Here is a 24413-nt window from a genome sequence, read left to right as displayed (position 1 = left end):
AAGATGACCCCTGCACCCAAAGAGCAATTTAAGTACTGTATAAGACAAGATGGATCAACAGGGGAGTTAATGGAAACAATACTGGTCAGCATGGCAACCAGTGGTTTCAACACACAAGTAGCTTAGCCCCTCTTGTCCAGTTTAGTTGTAGGCATCACAGCACAGGAATTTTGTAAAGCAGTGCTGACCTAGAGGCATTTTGCCTCTCCCATATATTTCTTACTGATGCTGAGCAAGTCGCTCATTGTGTGCCCAGCTCATTTCCTGCCAACTAATCACAGAAATCCAGGGCCTGATTTACAGACATGACGGCAATGGCAGCTAATCAACGGGGCACACCAGGCCTACAAAGCTCCTTCAATGACTCCCACTGCCCTGGTACTTTTAAACCCCACCTAGTAGAGATGGGGAGCCTTCCTAGGAGCGCCGCAAAGCCGGGAGGCACGATGCTCCCAGGTGCGTGAACCCTCTTGCCAGAGGGCAGCGACTTCCAGAAAACTGAGTAGCAATTTCCCCGCCCAGCCTCCGCAGACAGTTGCAGTTGGACAGGGAGGGTGAGGTTGTATCTTCCCGTAGACCAACGCTAGCAGCGAGGTCACCGGGGGCTGAGAGCTCGGCCCGCCGGGGCAGCGCCGACCTCGGCAGCCCCACCATGGCCACTGGGCTGGGAGACCCCCGTCCCCAGCCTCCTCTGTGGCTGCGGCTAGCGCCCCAGCGGTATCTCCGTCCTGCCCACGATAAAGCCGGGTGCCCCGCTCTCACCATCCGCCGCCCCCCGGTGAGAGCCGGGGGCGGGTAACCCCTCCCCGCCGCTCTCCGGCTCTCTACCGGCCGCGGCCTGCTCCCGCAGCGGCCCCTAGCCACGCCGCCCGCGCAGAGACGCTTTGCCCAATCACTGCGCGTGTTCAATGCTGACCCCGCCCCTTCGCCGGCCAGCGTGTCCAATAGCAGGCCGACTTGTGGGGATGTGTCTTTTCGGCGTTGCCGTGGTAGCGGGTAGTGAGCTGTCTCTGGGAGAAGGCTGTGTTGGAGCGGGCCGCCGGGTGGGGACAGAGAGGCTGGGGCCGCGGCCCCTCCGCCCGCTGGGGGTCAGTCCCTGGACCGTGCGGGCGGAGTCGCCCCTGAGCCTGGGGCCATGGAGCTGCAACTGGCCCGCGTGGATTATTTGCAGGTAAAGCCGCGGCCGCGCCGCGCGGGGCTCCCCAGTGATGGGGCAGGGCTGGCGGCGGGTCTATAAACAGAGGCCGTCTGGGAAAGGCCCCGCTCCTGCCCCGCGCTCCCAGGAGCCCTGCCTGGTTATCACACTGTGTAACATCTGCGGGGGAGTTCCCGCGTGTTTTTTTGCTGTATTTCGCCATCCGAGACCTCACAGGCTTTACTAGATCTAGCAACATGACTGCCAGGCAGGGGTTGCCCCACTTTACACATGGGGAAACTGAGGCACAGAGAGGCTCTATGACTTGCCCAAGGTCACCCAAGAAATCTGTGACACAGCAGGGAAGTGAGTCCTGCTCTCCTAAATCTTAGGCTAGTGCCCTGAGCGCTGGACCATCCTTTCTTCCTTTCTCTCTCTCTCTCCTTCTTCCTGCCTGAGCATCTGGTAGGCTAGTCTACTGGGTTGCATGTTGGGATATGTTTATTTTATAACAGAAAACTATTTGCATTAGAATTTAAAGCAAAATATATTAGTGTTAAGTGTTATGAAACTTTCATTCCCCCTTCAAAAAAAACCAACCATAAATTTGGGACCTAAAACAAGTTAATAATACACCTTTAAAAATATCAAGTATACCTTAAAACTTCTGGATACAAAGACCCAAATCCTGCAAACAGTGTTTCACTTTGTGGACATGAAAAGTCCTACTGAGTCAGTGAGACAACATATCTTTGTAAAGCTAAGCATCTGCTTAAATCTGTGCAGTGTCAGGGCCTAATACTATAATCATAAATAGTGTTTCTATGCATTTATCTATATAGCTACATGATCTGTAGTTGTGGGACTCTGCAGTGTGGGAGTCAGTAATGTCTGGGATAACAAGCATCAGAAATATTAATCAATATTAATAATTGGATCTATTGTTAAATATTGCAGTCTTTGAAATATGACACCTGTTATGCATGTTGCTTTATTTTGTCTGTCTGCCTCAAGTAACTATCCAGGAAACAGGTGGTGGTCACATCTCTGAAACCAGTACCCCAACTAGAGGAATTAGCAGACGTGTCAGCAAGTACAAAGCAGTACAAGTCTCAAATGGATAGTCTTTACAATTCATCTTTTTATTTGAGAGTTGTGGCATATTATTTTGGCTATCCAAGCAATGCTGAATTACTGTTCTTGCTTTGTGGATAGAGGCATTAAATAGCATGAACGCTAATGCATGAAATTTAAAATAGAGGAGTGGGACTAAAATTTTTTGAAATGTAAGAGTTGAGATGTTCAGTAACGAGTTGATGTTTTCAAATAGGTGGGAGTGACATCTCAGAAGACCATGAAGCTTCTTCCTGCATCAAGACGTAGGGCAACACAGAAGGTAGCTTTTGTTGACAATGAGATACTTGTTCTGTTAAAAATTGATATTATTATTCCCTTGGAACGATAGTGGTGCAAATAATCTTTTGATTCTTTCTATGTGGGACAGTATAGGCAAAGCTTCCCAACTAATTCTGATTCAAGACCTGCTGACAATGCATGGACATTCTTAGGCTTTAGTAATAAACTTTTAAATTAGTTATATATTTCTCCACCCTTGTTCTTTTTTGCTAAGAACACTTGTTGAAGACAGGAGTGTTTTGTTTTTGTTTTTTTTCTTTCTAAACAGATCATTTCTGGTGAATTCATGGTTGTGATTTCTGTGTGGGAAGAAAGTATCAGAATAGATGAACTTTTAAGAAACAATTATATGCTTTTCATTTCTGGTAATAAGTAAAGGATGAGCAATATAAAATATAGAAAAACAGTTTTATCAAAATAATACTATTTTTTTTTCAAAGATTCCATTATGTGACAGATATTCTTTAAAACAACAAATACGAAAGGGTTGACAGTTAAATTATTTCAGAGAAATAATTTAGATTTTAAGCTCTATGACTAAAGGACTTTCTGTCTTTATATCTATAAAGTGTTGTGTGCTTGTATGATATAGTATGATCATTAAATATGCAGTAGTTGGTAATGCTTACTTTCCATACTGCAGATGCACATGACTAATATAAGGAAAGTTCTTCCTCTTTAAGATGGAAGCTTATAATAATAATAATAATAATTGGAGATATACCTATCTCCTAGAATTGGAAGGGACCTTGAAAGGTCATCGAGTCCAGCCCCCTGCCTTCACTAGCAGGGCCAAGTACTGATTTTTGCCCCAGATCCCTAAGTGGCCCCCTCAAAGATTGAGCTCACAACCCTGGGTTTAGCAGGCCAATGCTCAAACCACTGAGCCATACCTCCCCCTATATCTATATATCTATATCTTTATAGGAATAATTCTGATATAATTATGCATTACATTTTTGCAGATTGTCATTGGAGATCATGATGGTGTTGTTACATGTTTTGGCATCAAAAAGGGGGAAGCTATGGTAAGGTCAGATATTTATGTAATTGTTTTATAGTTCTTGGTGTGCAGTTTTTCATTTGTACATAATGAATATTAAAAAGCTGTTTGTGTTAATGAAAGGAACAAGATGGCTCTGAAAATTGGCAAAAGGTTACTGAGCCCCATGATTCTAGATCAGTGGTTGGCTTCCAAACTATGTCAGTAATGACTTTTTTTAAATAGTTAACATCTGATATATATGTGACTTTGTGAACTAATTGCTCTGTAGGAGCTAAAGTTGTGGACAGCAGGACAACTTACAAAAACAACTTTCACAGCTTGTATCTTGGTAGTGTGTCTGATAAGTTAATTTTACGTGTCCATAAAATTGTTTTTTCATTACTAGAGATGATTTTTCTGGAATCAGAATGCAGCATGTATGTGGGGCACTATGCAGAAGCTTGCACTACAGCTCTCTGTACTGTGCTTCAATAAACAGCACTGGAATCTTAAGTATTTTATCTATTAGCTTTGAGAGCACTGAGTTGATTTATAAAATGCCTGATTTCTTCACTGATACTGAGGAACAACATATAATAAGTATTAGGGTGTAGCCGTGTTAGTCTGTATCCACAAAAAACAACAAGGAGTCTGGTGGCATCTTAAAGACTAACAGATTTATTTGGGCATAAGCTTTCGTGGGTAAAAAACCTCACTTCTTCAGATGCATGGAGTAAAAGTTACAGATGCAGCTTATGCCCAAATAAATCTGTTAGTCTTTAAGGGGCCTTGGGATTTCTTGTTGTTTTAACGTATAATAAAACCTCATCAGGTATACATGTTCTGTAAAATCACTGCAATTATGTCAAAAGTCCCAATGCAAATTTGGCATCTTCTGTATTTAAAAAAAATGCAAATACAGTATTGAAATAATTAAGAATCACTTTCTTTTTGACTTTCACAGCCAGTGTTCAAGACACTGCCAGGGCAAAGGATCACAAGGCTGGAGCTGGGAGGAGCTCTTAATACACCACAGGAGAAAATTTTTGTGGCTACAGGATCAGAGGTTAGAGGTTTCACAAAGAGAGGGAAGCAGTTCCTTTCATTTGAAACTAACCTCACTGAAAACATCAAAGCTATGTATGTGCAGTACTTTGTTTTTCAATATTATTTCATGTTAGTAAAACTAGTTTTAGTTTTTGGTTCTGTGAAAGAATTTTCTATCACATTAGTCTAAATAGGTTTTCTGGCAGGCAGCTCAGGAAAGTGGGCATCCAGATTAAGCACATCCCAGCTAAGTGCAGTATACTATTGTGTTATAATACTTATTTTTGTATCACTTTTTTTAGTTTTCATGTACTCCTAGCACTTGTTTTTGTCCCTCAAAATGAAATGTGAGGGTTTATTTTTCTATACAACCAAGTAGTTGTATTAAGCTTTTTCTCTAAAGACAGTATCTGTGCAGGATTTTCACTCTTAAGTCTCTTCTCTCTATCCTGAGAGAGGTAGAACTCCTGTAAAAGTATCAGTAGCAAGTGGGAGAGTGAGCCCCATTACAACTGTTTGTCATTCATTAACTTAACTGCTGCAATTGAAAGCTTCTAGCCAGTTCCTCTTCATCCCAGCACCGGAGTCAGTGCCTATACAAGGAGCCGCATATTAACTTCTGAAGAACCACATGTGGCTCTGGAGCCACAGGTTGGCCACCCCTGGACTAGTCGATGTAGACCATACTGGTGTGCATTAAAAGTTACTTAGTGCACTTGAACATAGTGCTGTTCAAACATTCAGCATTCTGTTCAAGTGCACTGGAGAACTTATAGCGTGCACCAGCAATGTCCACACAGACCAGTCAGTGAGCTCCAGAAATCACACCCCTGTAGTTTTGTTGCTGCACCTTATAGACATGCCTTCAGAGGGTGGATGCTCATCATTTGCAAGTTAGTTCCATTTCTGTATACATTATCCAACTAACCAAAAGCTTTTAATTGTTTGGGTTGATGAGATAGCCTTGACATTATAAACCAATGTACAACATACTTTTTCTAGCTGAAGTCTAAACTGAAATAATAGCAAGAAGTTCAGCCTTCTATCCAAACGTGTGTGAAAACTAGCGCTCCATTCCATGTTCATGTAAATATTAACTTAATTGCCGTGTTTGAATCTTATACCAGTATGAATACAGAGTTCAACAGCAGTGGCTGAAGGTGCTCTGCTGGGAGATATGAATTGATTCTTTGACTCAGCTTTCTTTACTACCTACTCTCCCTAACCCATCCTATACCCATTGTGGATCCCTCCAGGATCTTGATCAATCTCACTACACTTCCATTGGTATGGCCTGTGGAATGGAGTACAATTTTTGTTGCTGTAGTAAACAGCCTTACGGCTGATTTTTTTTTTTTAAATGTTAATCGAACACTCCACTTGGGGTGCTAGGCTGACTTGACTACTACACATGGCAAATGGCAGAGTGACTAGTTCAGCAGGATATGCACAATAAACACTTGCAGGGACAGTATTCCAATAAAAATTAAAAACCATGTTTTAAAAACATTTTCTCCATTCTTTAACATGGAGTGGCCTGTCAGGGAGATGAAACAGGACTTAAAGCAGTCAAAAACACCCTTGAAGTATTCATTCGAGTGTGTGTGTATATCTGTATCTATACACACTTGAATAATAATTAAACCTCTTTGTCTGTCTGTCGTCATACATGTAGATAGGGCTTTTTAAAAGGTATAAAGTAAAGAAAAATATTATAGTCAGAATCCTGTAAAATGAACTAGAATCTAGCTTAGATTAATAATTTGGCCACCTCCTTCACTGTAAATCTTCTTCCTCCCTCTCTCCAAAAAGTGTTTAAATGTAATTTAGCCATAAGATCAGAACGGGGCCAACTATGTAAACTTCTTGTCAAGAGAGAGGTGGCAGCAGAAGGAGTGAGTAGGTTGGGATTCAACTCCCGTTAAATCAGAAGTCTTTCTGCTGATGTGTGAGAGTTGGATTGAGCCCCTTCTGAGAGCCACAAGGTGGCAGTAAGTGAGGAAACAAGTAACTTTAATACTGGTATAATAGGTTTCAGAGTAGCAGCCGTGTTAGTCTGTATCCGCAAAAAGAACAGGAGTACTTGTGGCACCTTAGAGTCTAACAAATTTATTTTAGCATGAGCTTTCGTGAGCTACAGCTCACTTCTTAAATAAATGTGTTAGTCTTTAAGGTGCCACTGGTATAAGAGACAGTCCTATTATGCAGTGAAACAAACGGAGCTCACCATTGAATTGACACATTTATTAATGTAGACATAATTTTTTTAATGGGCCCCCAAAAAGAAGATCTGTATGCTTTTCTTTTTTGTATTTGGCTCTGAATTAATATTAAGTATAACTTTTTAAATAGCTCTTATAAGTAAACTAGGAACATAAATATTAAAATGTACTTATCTTTATTCTCAAAGCTCCATTCAGTACAAAATATTTGGAACTTTTTGACTCAGCTTAAGAAAAATCATATTGAACTACATTTAATCATTTCATTGCTACTTACGTAGTAGGTGAGGCAAAACATCATTCCAAAAGTGACCTAATTGGTTGACCAAAAATGTTAATTTTCTGTGGTGATTGAAGATATCCAGAATGTAACATTGCAATCCATCATATGTGATGAGACTCCTGATACTTAGGGTGTCACAGAATGCTGCATTGTGGAATGCTTTTGGTGAACTAGTAAATTAACAGATATTGAGGGAGGAGGAGTGTAACTTTACATAGGACTTGTTTACGCTCTGGATTTTAGCTTTTTGATCAATGTAGTTATAATAGTACATACCCCAATGTACATACAATACATGGTTGTAAACTATCCATGCTAGAAGTTTGCACTATTATAACTATGTCAGTATGGCTTCACTGGTGGCTAAAACCTCTATAGACAAGGGATTAATGCCTCAGTCACTCTTAAATATAGAATTTAGGCTCTTAAAGTAACGTGGGCACATTAGAAAATTTACCCAAGGCCTTAGTGAAAACTTAGTTGTGTGCAGAATGCCACCCTTCTGTTTCACCATTCTAGTTATGGAGAGTCATTTTAACTCAGAATCTGTGTTCACTCAATTGTTGTTTTTTTCTTTACAGTTAATCGTCAATGTTTGTTTAGTTTTTTGGAGTGTTCCTCCAAAGTCCAAAAGGGTTACTGCTCCATCATGTTTAAATTTTCTACTCCCATTCATTATTTTTATTTTTTTTACTGAGCCCTTTCTCTTGCTCACCTTTCACCAAAATTTAATCTATTTACCAAAAAAACCGCAATCAAAACTATGCCCCCACTCACTCTGCTTATATTGTGCTTCTAAAAATGTATTTTAAAAAACACCTTAACTACTTCTCTGGAGAAACAAATGGAGATCATTTTTTATGTTCTCTCATCCTATTCTAAAAGGCTCAGGGGGAACTCTGCCTGAATATGCTTTAATCAAGAGGGCATTTCTTTTCTTTTCAATAATTTTGTTTCTCTTTAAATTTATATTACGGAGTATTAGTAAGATCTCTTTAGCATTTGTTGTCTGTAGACCCTTATGCAGAGATGAAAATAAACTATAGGGGAAAAAAATAAAGGAATGTAAACTATATGATTTTATATTTTGTAGAAAATAACAAGTTTAATTTATTTAACCAGATTAATTGCTTATTTTGCTCAGTAAGGCCCTGAATGAACAAACAGTTATACATGTATGTAACTTGATCCACATGTATATTGGGGCCTAAGAGAATATCACTATAACTTTAAATGCTGACAAAATTCAATGCTTTTCTTTTTCTCAGGCATATATCGGGAGCAGATCTCTTTCTTTGTGCAAGCTATATCTATAACCATTACTGTGACTGCAAGGACCAGCACTACTACCTGTCAGGAGATAAAATCAATGATGTCCTCTGTCTTCCAGTAGAGAAACTGTCTTGCATTAGACCAATATTGGCATGCCAGGATAGAGTCCTTAGAGTTTTACAGGTTAAAAATCTTTGCTTTGTTGTCACTTCCTTTACTGGTACCACAGAACCTCACTAATTCACACTAATGACTAAAAGATCCACTCCGTGCATCTGAAGAAGTGGGTTTTTTTACCCACAAAAGCTTATGCTCAAATAAATCTGTTAGTCTTTAAGTTGCCACTGGACTTCTTGTTGTTACTGTGAATTAGTGAATTTTATGAAATGTTAAGTAAGCAAACAAACACAATTTTAAAATATCAAATCTAACATATCATGAAGTATGCTTTGTGTATTGGCTATAAATTGTCTATAGCATATTTTATAATGTAGTAGTTACTGCTCTTAAATCTGCTGAGAAGTGAGATGAGTGCTGTTTTTTTAAGAATTAACGTTTGTAGGCTAGTGAGGTAAGAATTAGTGAAATTCTGCTTAAAGGTGTGTGTGAGTGTGCACTTACTTAGACCTCGATCCTGCATTTTACTCACATGTATCGTTAACTTAAGCTATAGTTCCTTATAATTTAAGTGAGTAATCCCATTGATTTCAGTGGCACTACTCATATGAGTAAAATTTAAACACACGTGTTTGTAGGATGGGAGCTTAAATCTGTCTCTCATAATATATACATTTTCAATTTGAATAAATCACTTGATCAGATCAAGTTTTATTAACTCTATAAATCATAAAAATAATTATGTGAAAGATCATTACATGTATACCAGACATGCCAACCAGTGGAAAAAAACACAGAAATTGGGCTTGTTTTTGGCTTAATTGGTTTGTGAGTTGCTTGTTGGCTAGCTTTTGGCTTGTAGCTTGTTGCTTCTTTTTTTCTGATTGGCTCCAGCAAGCAGGAGGAAAGGCGGGGAGAGAGTCAGGGGTGCACAGCGGGCCCACCACAATCCCAGGCTGCACACTGGGGGGATCTAGTCGCATAGAGTGTTGGGATTCTTAGGGATTAGCTTGTTTTGGCCTTGTTTTGAAATGGGATTAGCTTGATTTTTGGCTTATTGTGAAAGTCGGGGTGCTTTTTTACCACGTAGAAGTTGGCAGCTGTGTTGGTACATGAATTTTCAGGTTATGTTGCCACAAAAACTGAGTTTAAAAACACTAGAAATACGTTTTAAACATCTTATTTAACATCTTTTAATAAAAAGCCAGTCTTGTACTCCATTTATACACTTCACTGTTCTGTAGTTTTGAAAGATTACCAACACAAACATAGCGTGTGGGTAACTAAAGTTTATCCATATGTGTAACACAGAATACACATACTTATGCAATTTTAAGTGATTTTTTTAAATGGGGTTTTTGGATCATTTTAAAAACTCTTTTCTTTCTTCTTCATCTGTAGGGGTCTGATTTGCTATACGAAGTGGAAGTTTCTGGACCGCCTACTGTTCTTGCTTTAAACAATGGAAATGGTGGTAACTAGATCTTAAATATATCAGTATTTCACTGAAATGTATTTTAAATAAAAGTAGCAAAATCTGGATGTCTTATTTACAAATATTGTAGAACCTTGGTTAACATTGTCTAGAAGCTGGTGTTAAAAATGCAGAAAGGGTCACAGCTCTGACCATGCCGTTTTTTCTTATAATAGTTTGCATATAACATTTGGTAGCTTTGATAGAATTGTGACTGATAAACTTATGTCAGAACATTTCTAATTAGCTCATTGCCAATTACAGAATTTCTCTGGTTAAGAGACAAAGCAAGATTCCTGTTAGTCTTCTGTTCAAAGTTTCATATGTCCAAAGCTCCATTTTTCATACAGAAACATAACTAGCACTAGTGTTATTAAATGCAGCCTTTGCCCCCTTCAGGCAGGAGTAAGAGGCTAAAGCCCGGCCTACACCAGTTTAGCTCAGTTTAGCTACATCTTTCGCAGGTATGAGAGATGGCTATACTGACCTAACCCCTGGTGTAAACTAGCACTAGGTTGATAGAAGAATTATTCTGTCAACCTAGCTACTGTCTCTTAGGCATAGGGAATTCATCTCCTCATGGGAGAAGCCTTCCTGTCAGCACAGGTAGTATCTACACTGAAGTGCTACGGTGGTGCAGCTGTGCTGCTGCAGTGTTTTAAGCATACACAAGCACTAAAAGGCATGAAGTGGAACCTCGGGGAATATCATAGCCTCCCATCCAGACATGGTGCGAGAGGCCTGCAGAGATTTGGGCATGGGGGTTGTTCAGAAGGGGAAGGACTTGATAGTTTCTCCCACATACCTTTTTCTGTCTCTGGCCCTGATCCTCTTTTATTCTAAGACTCTTTACACCACTCTGGCAGTGTAAAGGGGCCACAAAGGGAGTGCAAATTACATGTACATTCCCTTTAAGGTCCGTTTAAACTACCACTGATATGAAAAGTAACATTACTGTAAATGAAAAACAGGGCCTTTGCCTCTCTTTTTTTTCATGGTGTGGGAATTCTTTTCGTGGACGTTGATCTTTCACAGTGCCGTGGATTTCTTTAAACTTATCTTCAGTAGCTGTGATTTGGTGAATGAGAAGGTTGAGCAGAGCTGTCATGATCTGGGCGTATGGAGGAAAGATCTAATTTAGGTTTGGCCTAAACTTAAAAATCACACCCCTGACCAACATAGTTATGCCATCCTAACCCCAAGGGTAGATGCAGTTATGTCAACAGAAGAGTGCTTATGTCAGTGTAGCTAACGTCGTTCAGGGAGGTGGTGTTCTACACCAATGAAAAACCCCTTTTGGCGGTGTAGGCTGTGTCTACACTATGGGGTTATCCCAGCATACCTATGCTGACATAGTCTCTGTAGGGTAGACACAACCTTAAAGTTTAAAATTGTTTAGCCAGCCTTTTTGCTATCTTCTGTCACCTGAATTTAGCACCGTAGGTCAAAAAGCTTAATGAATGGCTCTAATCCAGCTCCTAATCCATTTTCTTTCAGTCAGGCCATTTGAAAGTAGCACTGTGATGGCAGCAGCTGGTTTGGGAGGAAGGATAAGTTTCCCTTTTAAATCCCACTTAGCAGAAGCTGGATTCTGTAGCCCTTATCCAGGGAGGTGAATGAGTGAGGTAGTTTTGTTTAGTTTTGTCTTTTTGAAGACCTCTCCACAAACCATCTAATGGGGGTGGGGGAAGAGGAATGGGAGTGAAGTACTTCTCTTGCTAGTCTTTTCAGAAGCTGGGAAAAATATCCTTACTTTAATGTATTCAGTATTTATATCATTGATGTCCTGCTCCTTTTACATTAATAGCTATTGAGTTGAGTGAGAGATGCACTTTAAAATACCCATAGTTCTTAAGATGTTTGAGTGTCCATCTCCTGAAGTTCCAGCCTTGTTTCTATCACTGTGTTTTGAAAAAATCTGGTAACTCTGTTGCAGAACATGAATTTGAATATTTTGTGATTCACACATTACATTCTGAAGGAAAATGTTAAAGAAAAGACTTAAGTCCTTAAAATATTTGAATAGTTTAAAACATAATAAATAGATGTAAAAAATAGAACCAATATAGTACCTATATGCTTAGGTGATTCTGGAGAAGAACTTCTGTTTGGAACATCTGATGGGAAAGTTGGTCTCATTCAGGTTTCAAGTGCATCTCCGGTACATAAGTGGGAAGTCAGAAATGAGAAGAAGAGAGGAGGTATGTATCTTGGTAATATTTCCAGATCATTGACATTCAGTTATACACCAGGCCATATGAAATAAAGTTACTAGTAAATTTCATTATACTTATGGGCATTTTTTGTGTTGTGGTAAAGAATTTGAAGATACATCACAGTTTTGCCTGTATATTACAGTAACTTGAGTACTCCGTTTCCTTGCTCCTGACCTCTTGCTGAAGAAGTTTAATGTTTTGAACTAACTGAGGAAGTTTTTGTCTTGTTTTTTTTTTCTTATTCTTCATGCAGGTTATTTCCGGTTCTTATTTAGTATGTTTTTGTTTATTATTTTAAGGTGACCTTTTAAAAAATAAACTCATTTAAATTATTTTATATATAAAATTTGACTGCTGTAGTGGTGGTTGTACTTATAAACCCAAACATGAAAATCGTATTTTTCCAAACCTGTGGCATTTTGAATTCTTCCTGCAGCACAGGTTATCACTGTCCCTATGTAATACTGTTTTTTGTCACTTTGTACCTGCTTTCAGACTGAGGATTGGCCAAGGCTCTTTTTGACGCGCTGCTATTCTTTAATTGGCCAAAAATTATTGCTTTGATTTCCAGGACATTGATTCCCTTTTATGTTTAGTATGCTGCCTCTGCAGCAATCTCAGGTGTTGTTCCTCTGAAAAGGGAAGGACCATGAATAGAACCCAGTTATCTCATATGCCTGTAGAGCATGCTGCTATGTTCATTCTTTTGTCGCTCAAAAATATTTTTAGTAAACTTCTTAGTATGATGTCATTTTTCAAATATGAGTAGTGATTTTGATTTTGGGTGACTGTGAGATGCTTTAAAGGGGCCTGAATCTTAGATTTGGTTTTGGGTTCTTTACAGTTGATTTCTGTTAAGTCTCTTTATTTCTGTGCTTTGCATTGGAATATAGTTCTGTTTTTTACCTACTTAGTCCAGTACATTGTTTCTCATAAGAAAGTGATGAAGTCACTCATTTTACTCAGAAGACAGAACTGGCATTAATAAAACCGTACAAACTTACCAAGAATGCTCTGTCAATTTGTTTTTTTAAGACTGCTAATGCACTGTAATAACTTTTTCATGGGCTACTTTGCAGATCATTCATTGAGAGACAAAAGATGAAATGTGCAGTCAGTTTGTTGTTCATAAGAGGTTTTTTTAATTTATTTATAGGTATCTTATGTATTGATAACTTTGATATTCTGGGTGATGGAGTTAAAGAATTACTTGTTGGCCGAGATGATGGTATGTTAGAAATCTATAACTTCGAGAGCACAAATGAGCCTATCCTTCGATATGATCACGTAAGCTTATCACAAGAAATTCCTTCTTCACAGGGCATATTTTAAACTTATTTGCTTTAAATTAGAAAAGAAATGAATTACAATTGTTTAATTTCTTAATTTTTATTTGTAACTATATTTAGGGCCCTACCAAATTTACAGCCTACCAAAAACACATCACAGACTGTGAAATCTGATCTCCCTGTGAAATCCGGCGCCCAGCCGGGGGCTCCTACCCTCCGCAGGCCTCTAGTTGCTAGTCCCAGCCGGGGATGGGGAGGGACGAGATTTCCTCTTCCACTGAAGGGGCCACTCCTGGGGTGGGTTAGACATACCTCCGGGATCTGCCCCAGCTGAAGGAAGCTCTGTGGCTCCAGCCGTCAGCCCCGGGCTGCAGTAAGCTCCACGGCTCCACTTGGGTGGGAGACTGCTGGGAAAACTGAAATATGGTAACCCACCCCTTCAGACCTTGCGACCCTCACTTCTGTGCTGCTGCTGCTGATGGTAGCGCTGGCTTTAGAGCTGGCTGCCCAGCTCTCTGGTTGCCCAGCTCCAAAGGCTGCATCCCTTCCAACAGCAGGGCAGAAGTAAGGACAGCAATCCCACAGCCCCCCTACAATAGCTTTGTAACTTTTCCCACCCTGACCGCCTTTTGGGTCAGGCCTCTTACCGTTACATCACCCTGAAATTTCAGATGTAAACATCTGAAAACGTGCCATTGACTAATTTTAAAACCCTGTGGCCGTGAAATTGACCAAAATGGACTGTGGATTTGGTAGGTCTCTAACTATATTGTTACACAGCTAAATCAGTGGTATGCCATAGATATGTATTTGCACTGTCTTTCTTGCCCTTTGGTCATTATTCAACATTTTATATAAATTTATTTAAATGGTCTGCAGCCATTCTGTCTGCATGGTATAGCTATATTCTTATATGCTGTCAAAGAGTGTTTAAAAGGTGGTTTGTTGAGTGCTGTATTTCATTTAATTTTTAGGCACACTGCATAGTAGCAATTACAAAAATGGCCAACGGCTTACCAAAACTGTTATGAATTAAAAAATGTGATTTGTATTTTAAAAATGTACGCTTCCATGTAATGGTAGAAACCCCAACACAAAAGGAATATGCTAATATGTGAGAACCAGAAAGTGACACAGGCCAGTCAATTTGAATGAAATACTAAAATTAAACAGCACAAATGGTAAAAATACATTTTGAAAGTTCTCTCTCTTTTTTTCATAATTTAAGACGCTAGTAAAACAATCTAAACAAAACAACAGCCAACCAAACAAAAACCACCCCCAAAACTTTAAAATCTATTGATTTTTTTTTCCCTCTTAAATAAACAAGTGACTCTTTAAAGTCTATATTTCTGGTATGGCTGTATTTATTACTAATTGTTTAAAATAGTGGATTTAATTCATAGTCAGTCTTCTTTCCTTCCAGCACATTCTGGTAATTACTGTTTGAATATTAGACTGTGCATCAAGGTTTTACTTTATAAACCATTTCCTAATATGTCTTTCAAGGTACATATACAGTAGAACCAAAAATATATGTGCTGAAACACAATAACAGGTAATTAAGTATTTCTTATGCTTTTGAGGTGTTGTGCATCTGAATAGATTTTCTGCACTACAATTAAAGAAGGGGAATTGGTTTTTGTTTTTTTTCTTCTTTAAACAGTGCTCATATAAAATGAATAAAGTAATATATCTCCTGAGTGCTCGTCTGTTTTTATTTTTTAGGCCTTATCAGAGAGCATCACATCTATCCAGGGTGGCTGTGTAGGAAAGGATGGGTATGATGAAATCTTAGCATCCACATATTCAGGTAAGGTGACTATTAAATACTTAAAAGAATTTTGGCTATTGGTATTATAATGGTTAAGCAAACTGTGCTGTTAATGGAGCTGGAATTTTATTAATACAGTGTAATCTGTTCTGGTTACAAAAGAATAGTATTCTGGCACAAAATTCTCTGCTTTTAAAATACTTCTAAGTGTGGGAAACATTTTGTATATATTTTAAATTGCATTAAAACCCTGTGATTTTGCACTTTATATCTCACTACAGTATACTACAGCAGTTAGTTATTGTCAGGTATAGGTAGCTGTATAACAGTGATGAGTACATGAGAAATGTTTAGATTTTATACATGATGGGATTGTTTACAGTTTCATAATTTTGTAATTGTGAATATCTTTTTTTGGTTCATTGTCTTTTCTGTGTCCCTCTTAGTCATGAATATGAATCTTGCTAGGTGTCTTAACCGCTTTGTTTTGCTTCTTTTGACTTTTCAGTAGTGCTGAACTTTTGGAGCTGTTAAAGCAGCCACTTTTGAGAAATTAGAAAACAAGATTACCCTTCGTAAGGAGGTTTATGTAGACTTGAAGTCTTCAGTAGACCCTCAGTAGCACTGGTCTGTCCGTGAGGGACATCTAGTAAGAAAAGTGTTGTATGTGTTTCGCTCGATAGTTTAAAACAGTAAAAGCTCACTTTTTTAAAATTATTGTTGGGTTTCAAACCTGATTTGCTGAAATCCAAGTTTTAATTGTGTTAACCTTTATAGTAGGTTTTAGACTGAATCAATGGCAAATGTTTACTTTGTGTGTACAGTGCAGTCCGCAGAAGGCTAACAGGCTGTGGGGCAGATCCTCTTCTGGTGTAAATTGTTAGTTTCATTGCCTTAGTAGTTATGAGTTATTACAATTTATACCAGCTGAGGATCTCCCTGCGGTTTCTCGCTGTCTGTGATAACGTTACTGTAAAGATCACAGAAGCTATAAGAGGATTTTCTGGGCAAGCTCTGAAAGGAAGGAAAATATCTAGCTGTGGGCTTCTGTCATAGGTTTCTCCCCCACTTGGAGCTGTTGGGTTCCAAGATGGGGACCTGCATGGACTCCCCTAAACTAAAATCCTAGTTTAGATCTGGTAAAAGCTGCCACCACCCAATAATGTACGTGTATTGGGACACAGTCCTTACCCAAAATCCTTGGGGATCCCAAGAGCCCCAAATCCATGGAGTTCTTACACCTAGGAGAAGTAAACCATTCTCACCTGCTTCCTCCCCCCTCCCTTCTCCTAGGAGAGATACTGGGATTCAACTACAGAGGGATGCCTTCCTCCACCCCTTTCCCTGAGAATTCACCCAAGGAAAGATCAACCAAGTCCTTAACAGAAAAGATTTATTAAAGAATAAAAAGAAAGTAAACTGTCTCTGTAATACCAAGATGGAACAATACACAGGGTCTAAACTTATCAATCTCTGGAGAGAATCCCCCCTCCTTTCTTTCTCAGTAAAAGCAATAACAGTACAGAATTAAAGAAATTCTATAGCAAAACACACAATTGCCCAACCCCATTGTTCTGAATCAGTATCAAAACTGGGAATAGAGCCCACACTTTGACTGCCTGTCTTCTGGACAACTCTGCCTCTTATGTTCTACAGTGTTAAGGCAGTGTGGCTCAGTTAGGACTTTTCAAATGCTTTCTTGTTTGTACTTTATAAGGAATATTTCATAGTTCTTTGTATGTTTCTTTCAGGATGGGTGACAGGACTGACTACAGAGCCTATCCATAGGGAAGGCGGATCTGGTGAAGAACTAAAGATAAGCCAAGAGATGCAGAACAAGATTTCATCCTTAAGGTAGCTTAAATAAAGGAAAATTGTAAAGAAGGCTAAGTATAAAATGTGACCTATGTTTTAAAACTGTGGTGATCTGGGGGAATAATCCCCTGGAAATGAAAGTAATGCTATCAGCTTGTGATGCATACTTTTGTGTTACCCCTGGAACTACCAAAATGGCTAGAAATTTGTAAAGAGGAAAATATGTGTGGTATTTACAGTGTGTTTATTTTTTGCATCTGGCATAACATAGAATCATAGAATCTCAGGGTTGGAAGGGACCTCAGGAGGTCATCTAGTCCAACCCCCTGCTCAAAGCAGGACCAAACCCAACTAAATCATCCCAGCCAGGGCTTTGTCAAGCCTGACCTTAAAAACCTCTAAGGAAGGAGATTCCACCACCTCCCTAGGTAACCCATTCCAGTTCTTCACCACCCTACTAGTGAAAAAGTTTTTCCTAATGTCCAACCTAAACCTCCCCCTCTGCAACTTGAGACCATTGCTCCTTGTTCTGTCATCTTCTACCACTGAGAACAGTCTAGATCCATCCTCTTTGGAACCCCCTTTCAGGTAGTTGAAAGCAGCTATCAAATCCCCCCTCATTCTTCTCTTCTGCAGACTAAACAATCCCAGTTCCCTCAGCCTCTCCTCATAAGTCATGTGCTCCAGCCCCCTAATCATTTTTGTTGACCTCCGCTGGACTGTCTCCAATTTAGCCACATCCTTCTTGTAGTGTGGGGCCCAAAACTGGACACAGTACTCCAAATGAGGCTATAGAGAGAGACAGTGGGTAAGGTAATATCTTTTATTGGACTGACTTCTATTGCTGAGAGAGACAAGCTTTAGAGCAGGGGTTCTCAAACTGGGAGTCGGGACACCTCAGGAGGTCGTGAGGTTATTATATGGAGGGGGTTGTGAGCTGTCAGCTTCTACCCCAAACCGTGCTTTGCCTCCAACATTTATAATGGTGTTAAATGTATTAAGAAGTATTTTTAATTAATTAGGGGGGGTCGCACTCAGAGGCTTGCTATGTGAAAGGGATCACCAGTACAAAAGTTTGAGAACCACTGCTTTAGAGCTACAGAGAGGTCTTCTTCAGGTCTGGGATAGGTACTGAGAGTGTCAAGCTAAATACAAGATGGAATAGATAGTTTAGCACATATTCTAAGGGACCGTTGAAGGTGAAGTGGCCTGTTGCTCTGGAGTTATAGGACAAAAAGGTGGGTTAGTGGGTTACAGATTGTTGTAATAAACCAAAAATCCAGTGTTTTTCTTAAAGCCATGATTCTTAGTGTCTAGCAAAGTTATGAATTTAAGTGCCCAGGCTATTCTTTTGAAAGTGTTGTGCAAGTTTCCTTTGAGGATGAGGGCTGATAGGTCAGATAGGAGTGATCGCCTTGTGTTTTGTCTTTTATTGTTTTCTTGTGTGTGAGCTCATTCAAGAGAATAATGATTGGTTTCATCCACTTACTTGTTGTGGGGCATTTAGTGCACTGGCTGAGGTACGCCACATGTTGTTATATGCATGTGTAGGACCCAGGGATCTTGAAAGGTGTGTTGATGGGAGAGTGTCGATCATTTTAGCAGTGGAGATATGGCTGCAGGTTTTGCATCGTTTTTTTTGGCAGGGTCTGGTGCCACTTTGAGCTGGTGTGTTCTGATCTGTGGGGAGCTTGCATCTGATGATGAGGTTGGGGGGGTTGTTTGAAGTCCAGAAGAGGGAGTTCTCTTCCCACAACAACAGTGCATAGCACATTGTATAGTCAGTTTCACTCTTCTTTGATTTGCTTTCACATTGCCCTACTACACTACCTGGCTGCAGCGTCAGTTTGCCTTTTTTGCATATTCTGAAAAAATGGTTTGGGCCTGTTTATCTAACTTTGGAACATGTCACAGCAATGTTATACAGTAGAATCTTGTAACTTTACTTACAATGTTGCCATACATATTTTATCAGGACAGTAATGTTCAGCAGATTATGAGTTCTCAAACGATACCTCACAAGGCATACTTTGTACAACATTTATCATAGTTTTGTAAAAAGGAAGAACATAGGGATATTGTCTGTCACAACATACCCTTCAATTAACTTAACTATCAGGGTAAGTTAATCACAGCCACCCACCTAAAACAAAAGGGGGTATGAAACTACCCAGAAGTTTTGGACTGACTGGGCAGGGAGCCTTTGAGTCCTTACTTGGATAAGGGGTGTGCGTGTGTGCGTGCATGTGTGTAAGAAGGTAAGAGTAAGAAAGGCCAGATTAAGAAAGCCGAACAGTAGCCTGTAAACGCAGTACAACACTGAAGAAACCTAGAGAGAGGTTTGGGTCAAAGGTGCTGGCTGAACAAAGCTTGGGCTTGTAAGCTACAAAACGGCTTCTTTTGATTTTGGTCCCTCCTGCATTCAGAGAAGCAGGATTTTGTACATTCCTTGTAAATAAACAAGAAATCACCAGACTCCACTGTCAAGTTCTACTCCCAAGTGGGACATCCCTAAGGCCCCAAACTTTGAGTAGCTGCGTAGATCCAAAAGCAGTAACAATATTTCACGTGTTATCAAAGGAGGATACTGAATATTAATATGTAGTGGTCATTGAGATCTCACATCAGGAGTTTATTGTTGGAGGAAATTTTGTCCTCCTTCCTATGGCCTCTTGAAATCTCTCTACTCTTACAACAATATATTTTTATTTTTAACATATACATTTCCTTATTTGTAATTTAGATGATGTTTGGAAAAAAAATGCTTTGCCATATATCATCTGTGGAAGGGTGGTTGGTGACTTTATTCCTTTTTGTCCTATCTGGAAAAAAATAAGGAAGAGTCACTTTACAGAAACAGTGGATTGAGTTTCTAGGGCAGCTCTGTGAAAAAGTTACCTTCAGGATTTTATTTTTACATCTGACAGTTTTTCTTTCTTAGGAATGAGTTGGAACATTTACAGATAAAGGTATTGCAAGAACGTGAAAAATACCAGCAGTCTTCTCAGTCCAGTACTGCTCTTTCAGCAGTACCTGCATTTAGTGTGAATGACAAGTTTACATTAAATAAGGATGATGCCAGCTACAGTCTTATCTTAGAGGTGCAGACAGCAATAGATAATGTCTTGGTACAGGTGAGTGATGTTTTAAGACCTAGAATCTAACAAAAATGTATGACTTTAAAACTAAACAATGAAGAAAATTGTAACATTTGTTTTTTGATCCAGAACACTGTTAGCTGGTTGTTGCTTACTGAATTAATATATTGTTTTTAATTTGACAAGTTCAGTTTTAAAGGACTTCTTTAATGCTAAAAGCCTCTTTCAGTTTGTTTTAATACTGGTTCAGAACCACATGGAAATACAGGTTTTATAAATATCTAAATTGTTATAAGACAGAACTGCAGTTTGTATCTTACTGAAAAAAATATTGTTTTGTAAACTTTTCATGTGCTGTTAAAGAACAGCTGGAATTTAAACACTTTTAATGTAGTGGAAGATTATAATTTTATACTAAAATAAAACTCAGACATATGGCATACAATTATCAGCAGGCTGATGTGGAACTTCTGGGTTTACTCTTGGGCTTCACTTTTTTTTAATAAGTGTAGCAAATATAATAAAAAATATAGTTCAGAATCTTGAATGTGGTGTTCATACTGAATTGTGATACGTTGGTGTTCAGTAGGTCACTTTGGTGTCCTCGGTACTGACCAAGTTGCATTAGAACATTATAGGTCACAATCCTACCATATGATCTGCTTGGGTTGGCCTCCTGGGATTTGGCAGGGTTGTAACGGTCCATCAACCTGGATTAGATCACAGGATGCAATCCTCGTCTGTAAAAGCATGAATTTGAAGTATGACTGTGGTGAGGCTAGACTCCCTTCCAAAAAGAGGCCCAGTTTGTCAAAGGAAAACGAAAACAAGGTTTGTTTGTGTTCTGGTCCTCTCTCTTTTTCTCAGGCACTTGGCAAAAGCAGAATCTTCTGTTACTCTTGAAATACTCTATGGGTGAAATGCTGGCCTTATTGAAGTCAGTAGCAAAACTCCTATTAATGTCAGTAGGACTGGGATTTCACCTTATAACTGGTTCTCCTTTTGCTGAGTCTTCAGTGGAAATGATTCCTCTAAATTTAAAAATCTAATTTGTTTTAGAACATTCTTATCAAAATACATCTTTCCTTTTTTTAAAAATCATTACTTGAGGTGAGGTTCCCTTGTAATATTTACTGTTCCTGCAGGTGCGGAGGATGGTAGGATGTAATTATGTAGAACAGGGGTAGGCAACCTATGGCACAGGTGCTGAAGGCGGCACGCGAGCTGATTTTCAGTGGCACTCACACTGCCCAGGTCCTGGCCACCGGTCCGGGGGGGCTCTGCATTTTAATTTAATTTTAAATGAAGCTTCTTAAACATTTTTAAAACCTTATTTACTTTACATACAACAATAGTTTAGTTGTATATTATAGACTTGTAGAAAGAGACCTTCTAAAAAGGTTAAAATGTATCACCGGCACACAAAACCTTAAATTAGAGTGAATAAATGAAGACTCGGCCCAGCACTTCTGAAAGGTTGCCGACCCCTGACGTAGAAGAAAATCTGATATGTACATAGCTGTTTCTAAATATTTTTCCCATCTACAACCATCTTAAATTAGCAAAGAGTCCTGTGGCACCTTATAGACTAACAGACGTATTGGAGCATGAGCTTTTGTGAGTGAATATATGCATCCGACGAAGTGGGTATTCATCCACGAAAGCTCATGCTCCAATACGTCTGTTAGTCTATAAGGTGCCATAGGACCCTTTGTTGCTTTTACAGATCCAGACTAACACGGCTACTCCTCTGATACTTGACATCTTAAATTAGTTATTCCTTCTATCACATCAGCTGGAGTGAATGTTATCTTTAACAGTTGAAGGAGTAGATACCAAGATAACTAGCTTTGAGGCATATACAGGGAGAAAAATTGTATAAAGTGTTTGCTAAGGGGAAGTTGAATATATGTAAGCTGGCCAGGTTTTTAAAAAAAACATACACACGATGATATGACATTTTTTCATTGGTGTCTGGTGGAAACATCTTCTTTGATGATAGGTTGACTCATCAAATGGAGCCTAATTTGCTGAATGTTGTCTGCACTTTAATGGCACCTCTGAATCAGGGCTGGTCTACACTATCCACTTACACTGGCATAGCTATGTCTCTCAGCACTGTAGAAAATCCACACCACTGAAAGATGTAGCTATGTCACCCTAACCTCCAGTATAGATAGCGCTAGGTCAACAGAAGAATTCTTCCATCAACCTAGCTACTGCCTTTCAGGGAGGTGGATTACCTACAGCAGTGAGAGGGTTCTCCTACTGGCTTAGGTAGTGTCTACACTGAAGCACTACACTGGCACAGCTGCAGCTGTGCTGCTGTAGTGTTTTTAGTGTAGAGATAGCCTCAGTTGCATCATGACTAAATGCTAAACTTAATTGATTTATACTTGAATTTAATGCAGAGTTTAGCGTTTGTCTACATTATGGGGACTTTACTAGCATAGCTATGTTGGCATAACCCCTCAGTGTAGATGCGGTCTACACTGAAAGGCTACATCTACACTTAAAATGCTACAGTGGCATAGCTGCTGCAGAGCAGCAGTGTCCCTGTATTACTTCAGCATAGACACTCACTACAGTTGGAGGGATTCTCCTGTCACTGTAGTTATTCCACCTCCCCAAGAGGTGGTAGCTAAGTTGACAGAAGAATTCTTCTGTCGATCTCGCACTGTCTATACCGGGGTTAGGTTGGCATAGCTACATATCTCTGGGTGTCGATTTTTTACACACCTGAGAAACATAGCTATGCTTATGTAAGTTTTCAGTGTAGACCAGTTCTGAGCAGTTTTCAACCTAGCTTCCTCTTACACTGGGGTAATGGTAGGCCTAGTTATGTCAGTTGGGGTATGGCTCTTTCACACCCCTGACTGACATAGCTATGTTGACTTAAGTTTTAAGTGTAAACCAGCTTTAGAGTTCTAAAGTAGCAGTATACACTGGACAATACAACAATGCTGTTATTCCATTGGAAGCAGTGGGATATTGTGGCTCACAGAATTGTATATGGAGCTACAAAAATAGCATTTCAACCAGAGGACATCAAGTAATTTAAAGAAACCATAATACTGTAAAGCCTTTTCATTCCCGTATCAAAATACTGGCTGTTCTCACTTCAAAGCAGGTGAAACAAATCTAGAGCAAAAAAATTAATTGTGTCCTGCTTTTAAAAAGTATTTTAAAAAGTAAAAAGGCAGTTTATGCAGATCTATTTTGATACTTTATTTCCGAATGAGATTTAGTAGTCTGTGTATTAGAGAGAGGCATCCCAGTCACGAAATTAATGCATTTGCTATTTTATTTATCTTTTCAAAGGTATACATTTTACATTAGCTAATATTAGAACAAATCTCCAGTTACAAGATGAAGTTTAAAACATCACAAATAAGATAGACTTCGAAGATAAATATCTCCAAATTGTCCTGGGATTTCAATTTAACAAATATGCTAAACATCTATTTATTCTTTTACCCTTCTTAAATTAAGATAATCAAACAATTATATTGCATCTTCCTCACTAATATAATTTATTATAAGTAGAGGATATATACACTAGAAACTATTCAGAAATTTATGCTTTTTTTTCCCCCACCTCTTCCCTTAAATGTTCTGCACAGAGTGATGTCCCAATAGACCTACTGGATGTGGATAAAAATTCTGCTGTTGTTAGTTTTAGTGGCTGTGATTCTGAAGTAAGTAACACAAAAAAGGTAAAGATATTAGTTAATGGTCATACTTGTATAGAGACTACTGGATGAAAGCTGTTAACTGCTATGTATTAGAATTTGAATTTATAGATTCATACTTTAAAGTCCTAGGAGTTAGAATAATTTATTTAATGGCTGAAACTGAATAAGGAAGATTTTGGACTGACGCTGAAGAATAAGTTTTCAGTACTACAGGATCGGTCTGAGGAAGAGGAAGACAGTGTACTCAACAGATGGCGGAAAGTGAGAGAGACACTTAGGTCAGTATGCCAGGAAGTGCTTGGAATTAAGAAACACCAGCAGAAAGAGTGGATCACAGCAGAGATCTTGACTAAGATAGAAGACAGAAAGAAGAAGAAGGCAGCAGTCAACAACAGCAGGACTAGAGCAGCAAAGGCCAAAGCTCAAAAAGAGTATGCTGAAGCCCACAGAGCAGTGAAGAGGAATATTAGGAAGGATAAGAGAGATTATGTGGATGGACTGGCAGCAGAAGTGGAGCAGGCAGCATACAGCAGCAACATGAAACAGCTGTACGATACTACCAAGCGACTGTCTGG

General features: G+C 39.2%; 1 protein-coding gene across 3 annotated transcripts in view; it reads left to right on the top strand.

Moving 5' to 3' along the window:
* Positions 1-992: 992 nt before the first annotated feature.
* Positions 993-24413, top strand: part of BBS7 (Bardet-Biedl syndrome 7) — a 48191-nt gene continuing 24770 nt past the window's right edge. For 2 of the 3 annotated variants that reach the window (XM_045019404.1, XM_045019403.1), the window contains exons 1-12: positions 993-1171; positions 2466-2531; positions 3517-3579; positions 4501-4676; positions 8357-8543; positions 9879-9951; positions 12036-12152; positions 13324-13454; positions 15185-15269; positions 16982-17084; positions 19987-20179; positions 23767-23841. In XM_045019404.1, the coding sequence (XP_044875339.1) occupies positions 1136-1171; positions 2466-2531; positions 3517-3579; positions 4501-4676; positions 8357-8543; positions 9879-9951; positions 12036-12152; positions 13324-13454; positions 15185-15269; positions 16982-17084; positions 19987-20179; positions 23767-23841 (1305 nt within the window). In that variant the 5' untranslated portion in view covers positions 993-1135. The remainder of the gene's footprint in view (positions 1172-2465; positions 2532-3516; positions 3580-4500; positions 4677-8356; positions 8544-9878; positions 9952-12035; positions 12153-13323; positions 13455-15184; positions 15270-16981; positions 17085-19986; positions 20180-23766; positions 23842-24413) is intronic. The other variant, XM_045019405.1, reaches the window with a different exon arrangement.

Source organism: Mauremys mutica, chromosome 5 (assembly GCF_020497125.1).
Source record: "Mauremys mutica isolate MM-2020 ecotype Southern chromosome 5, ASM2049712v1, whole genome shotgun sequence".
NCBI classification, from domain to species: Eukaryota; Metazoa; Chordata; order Testudines; family Geoemydidae; genus Mauremys; species Mauremys mutica.
This window is presented reverse-complemented; position numbering and strand designations above follow the sequence as displayed.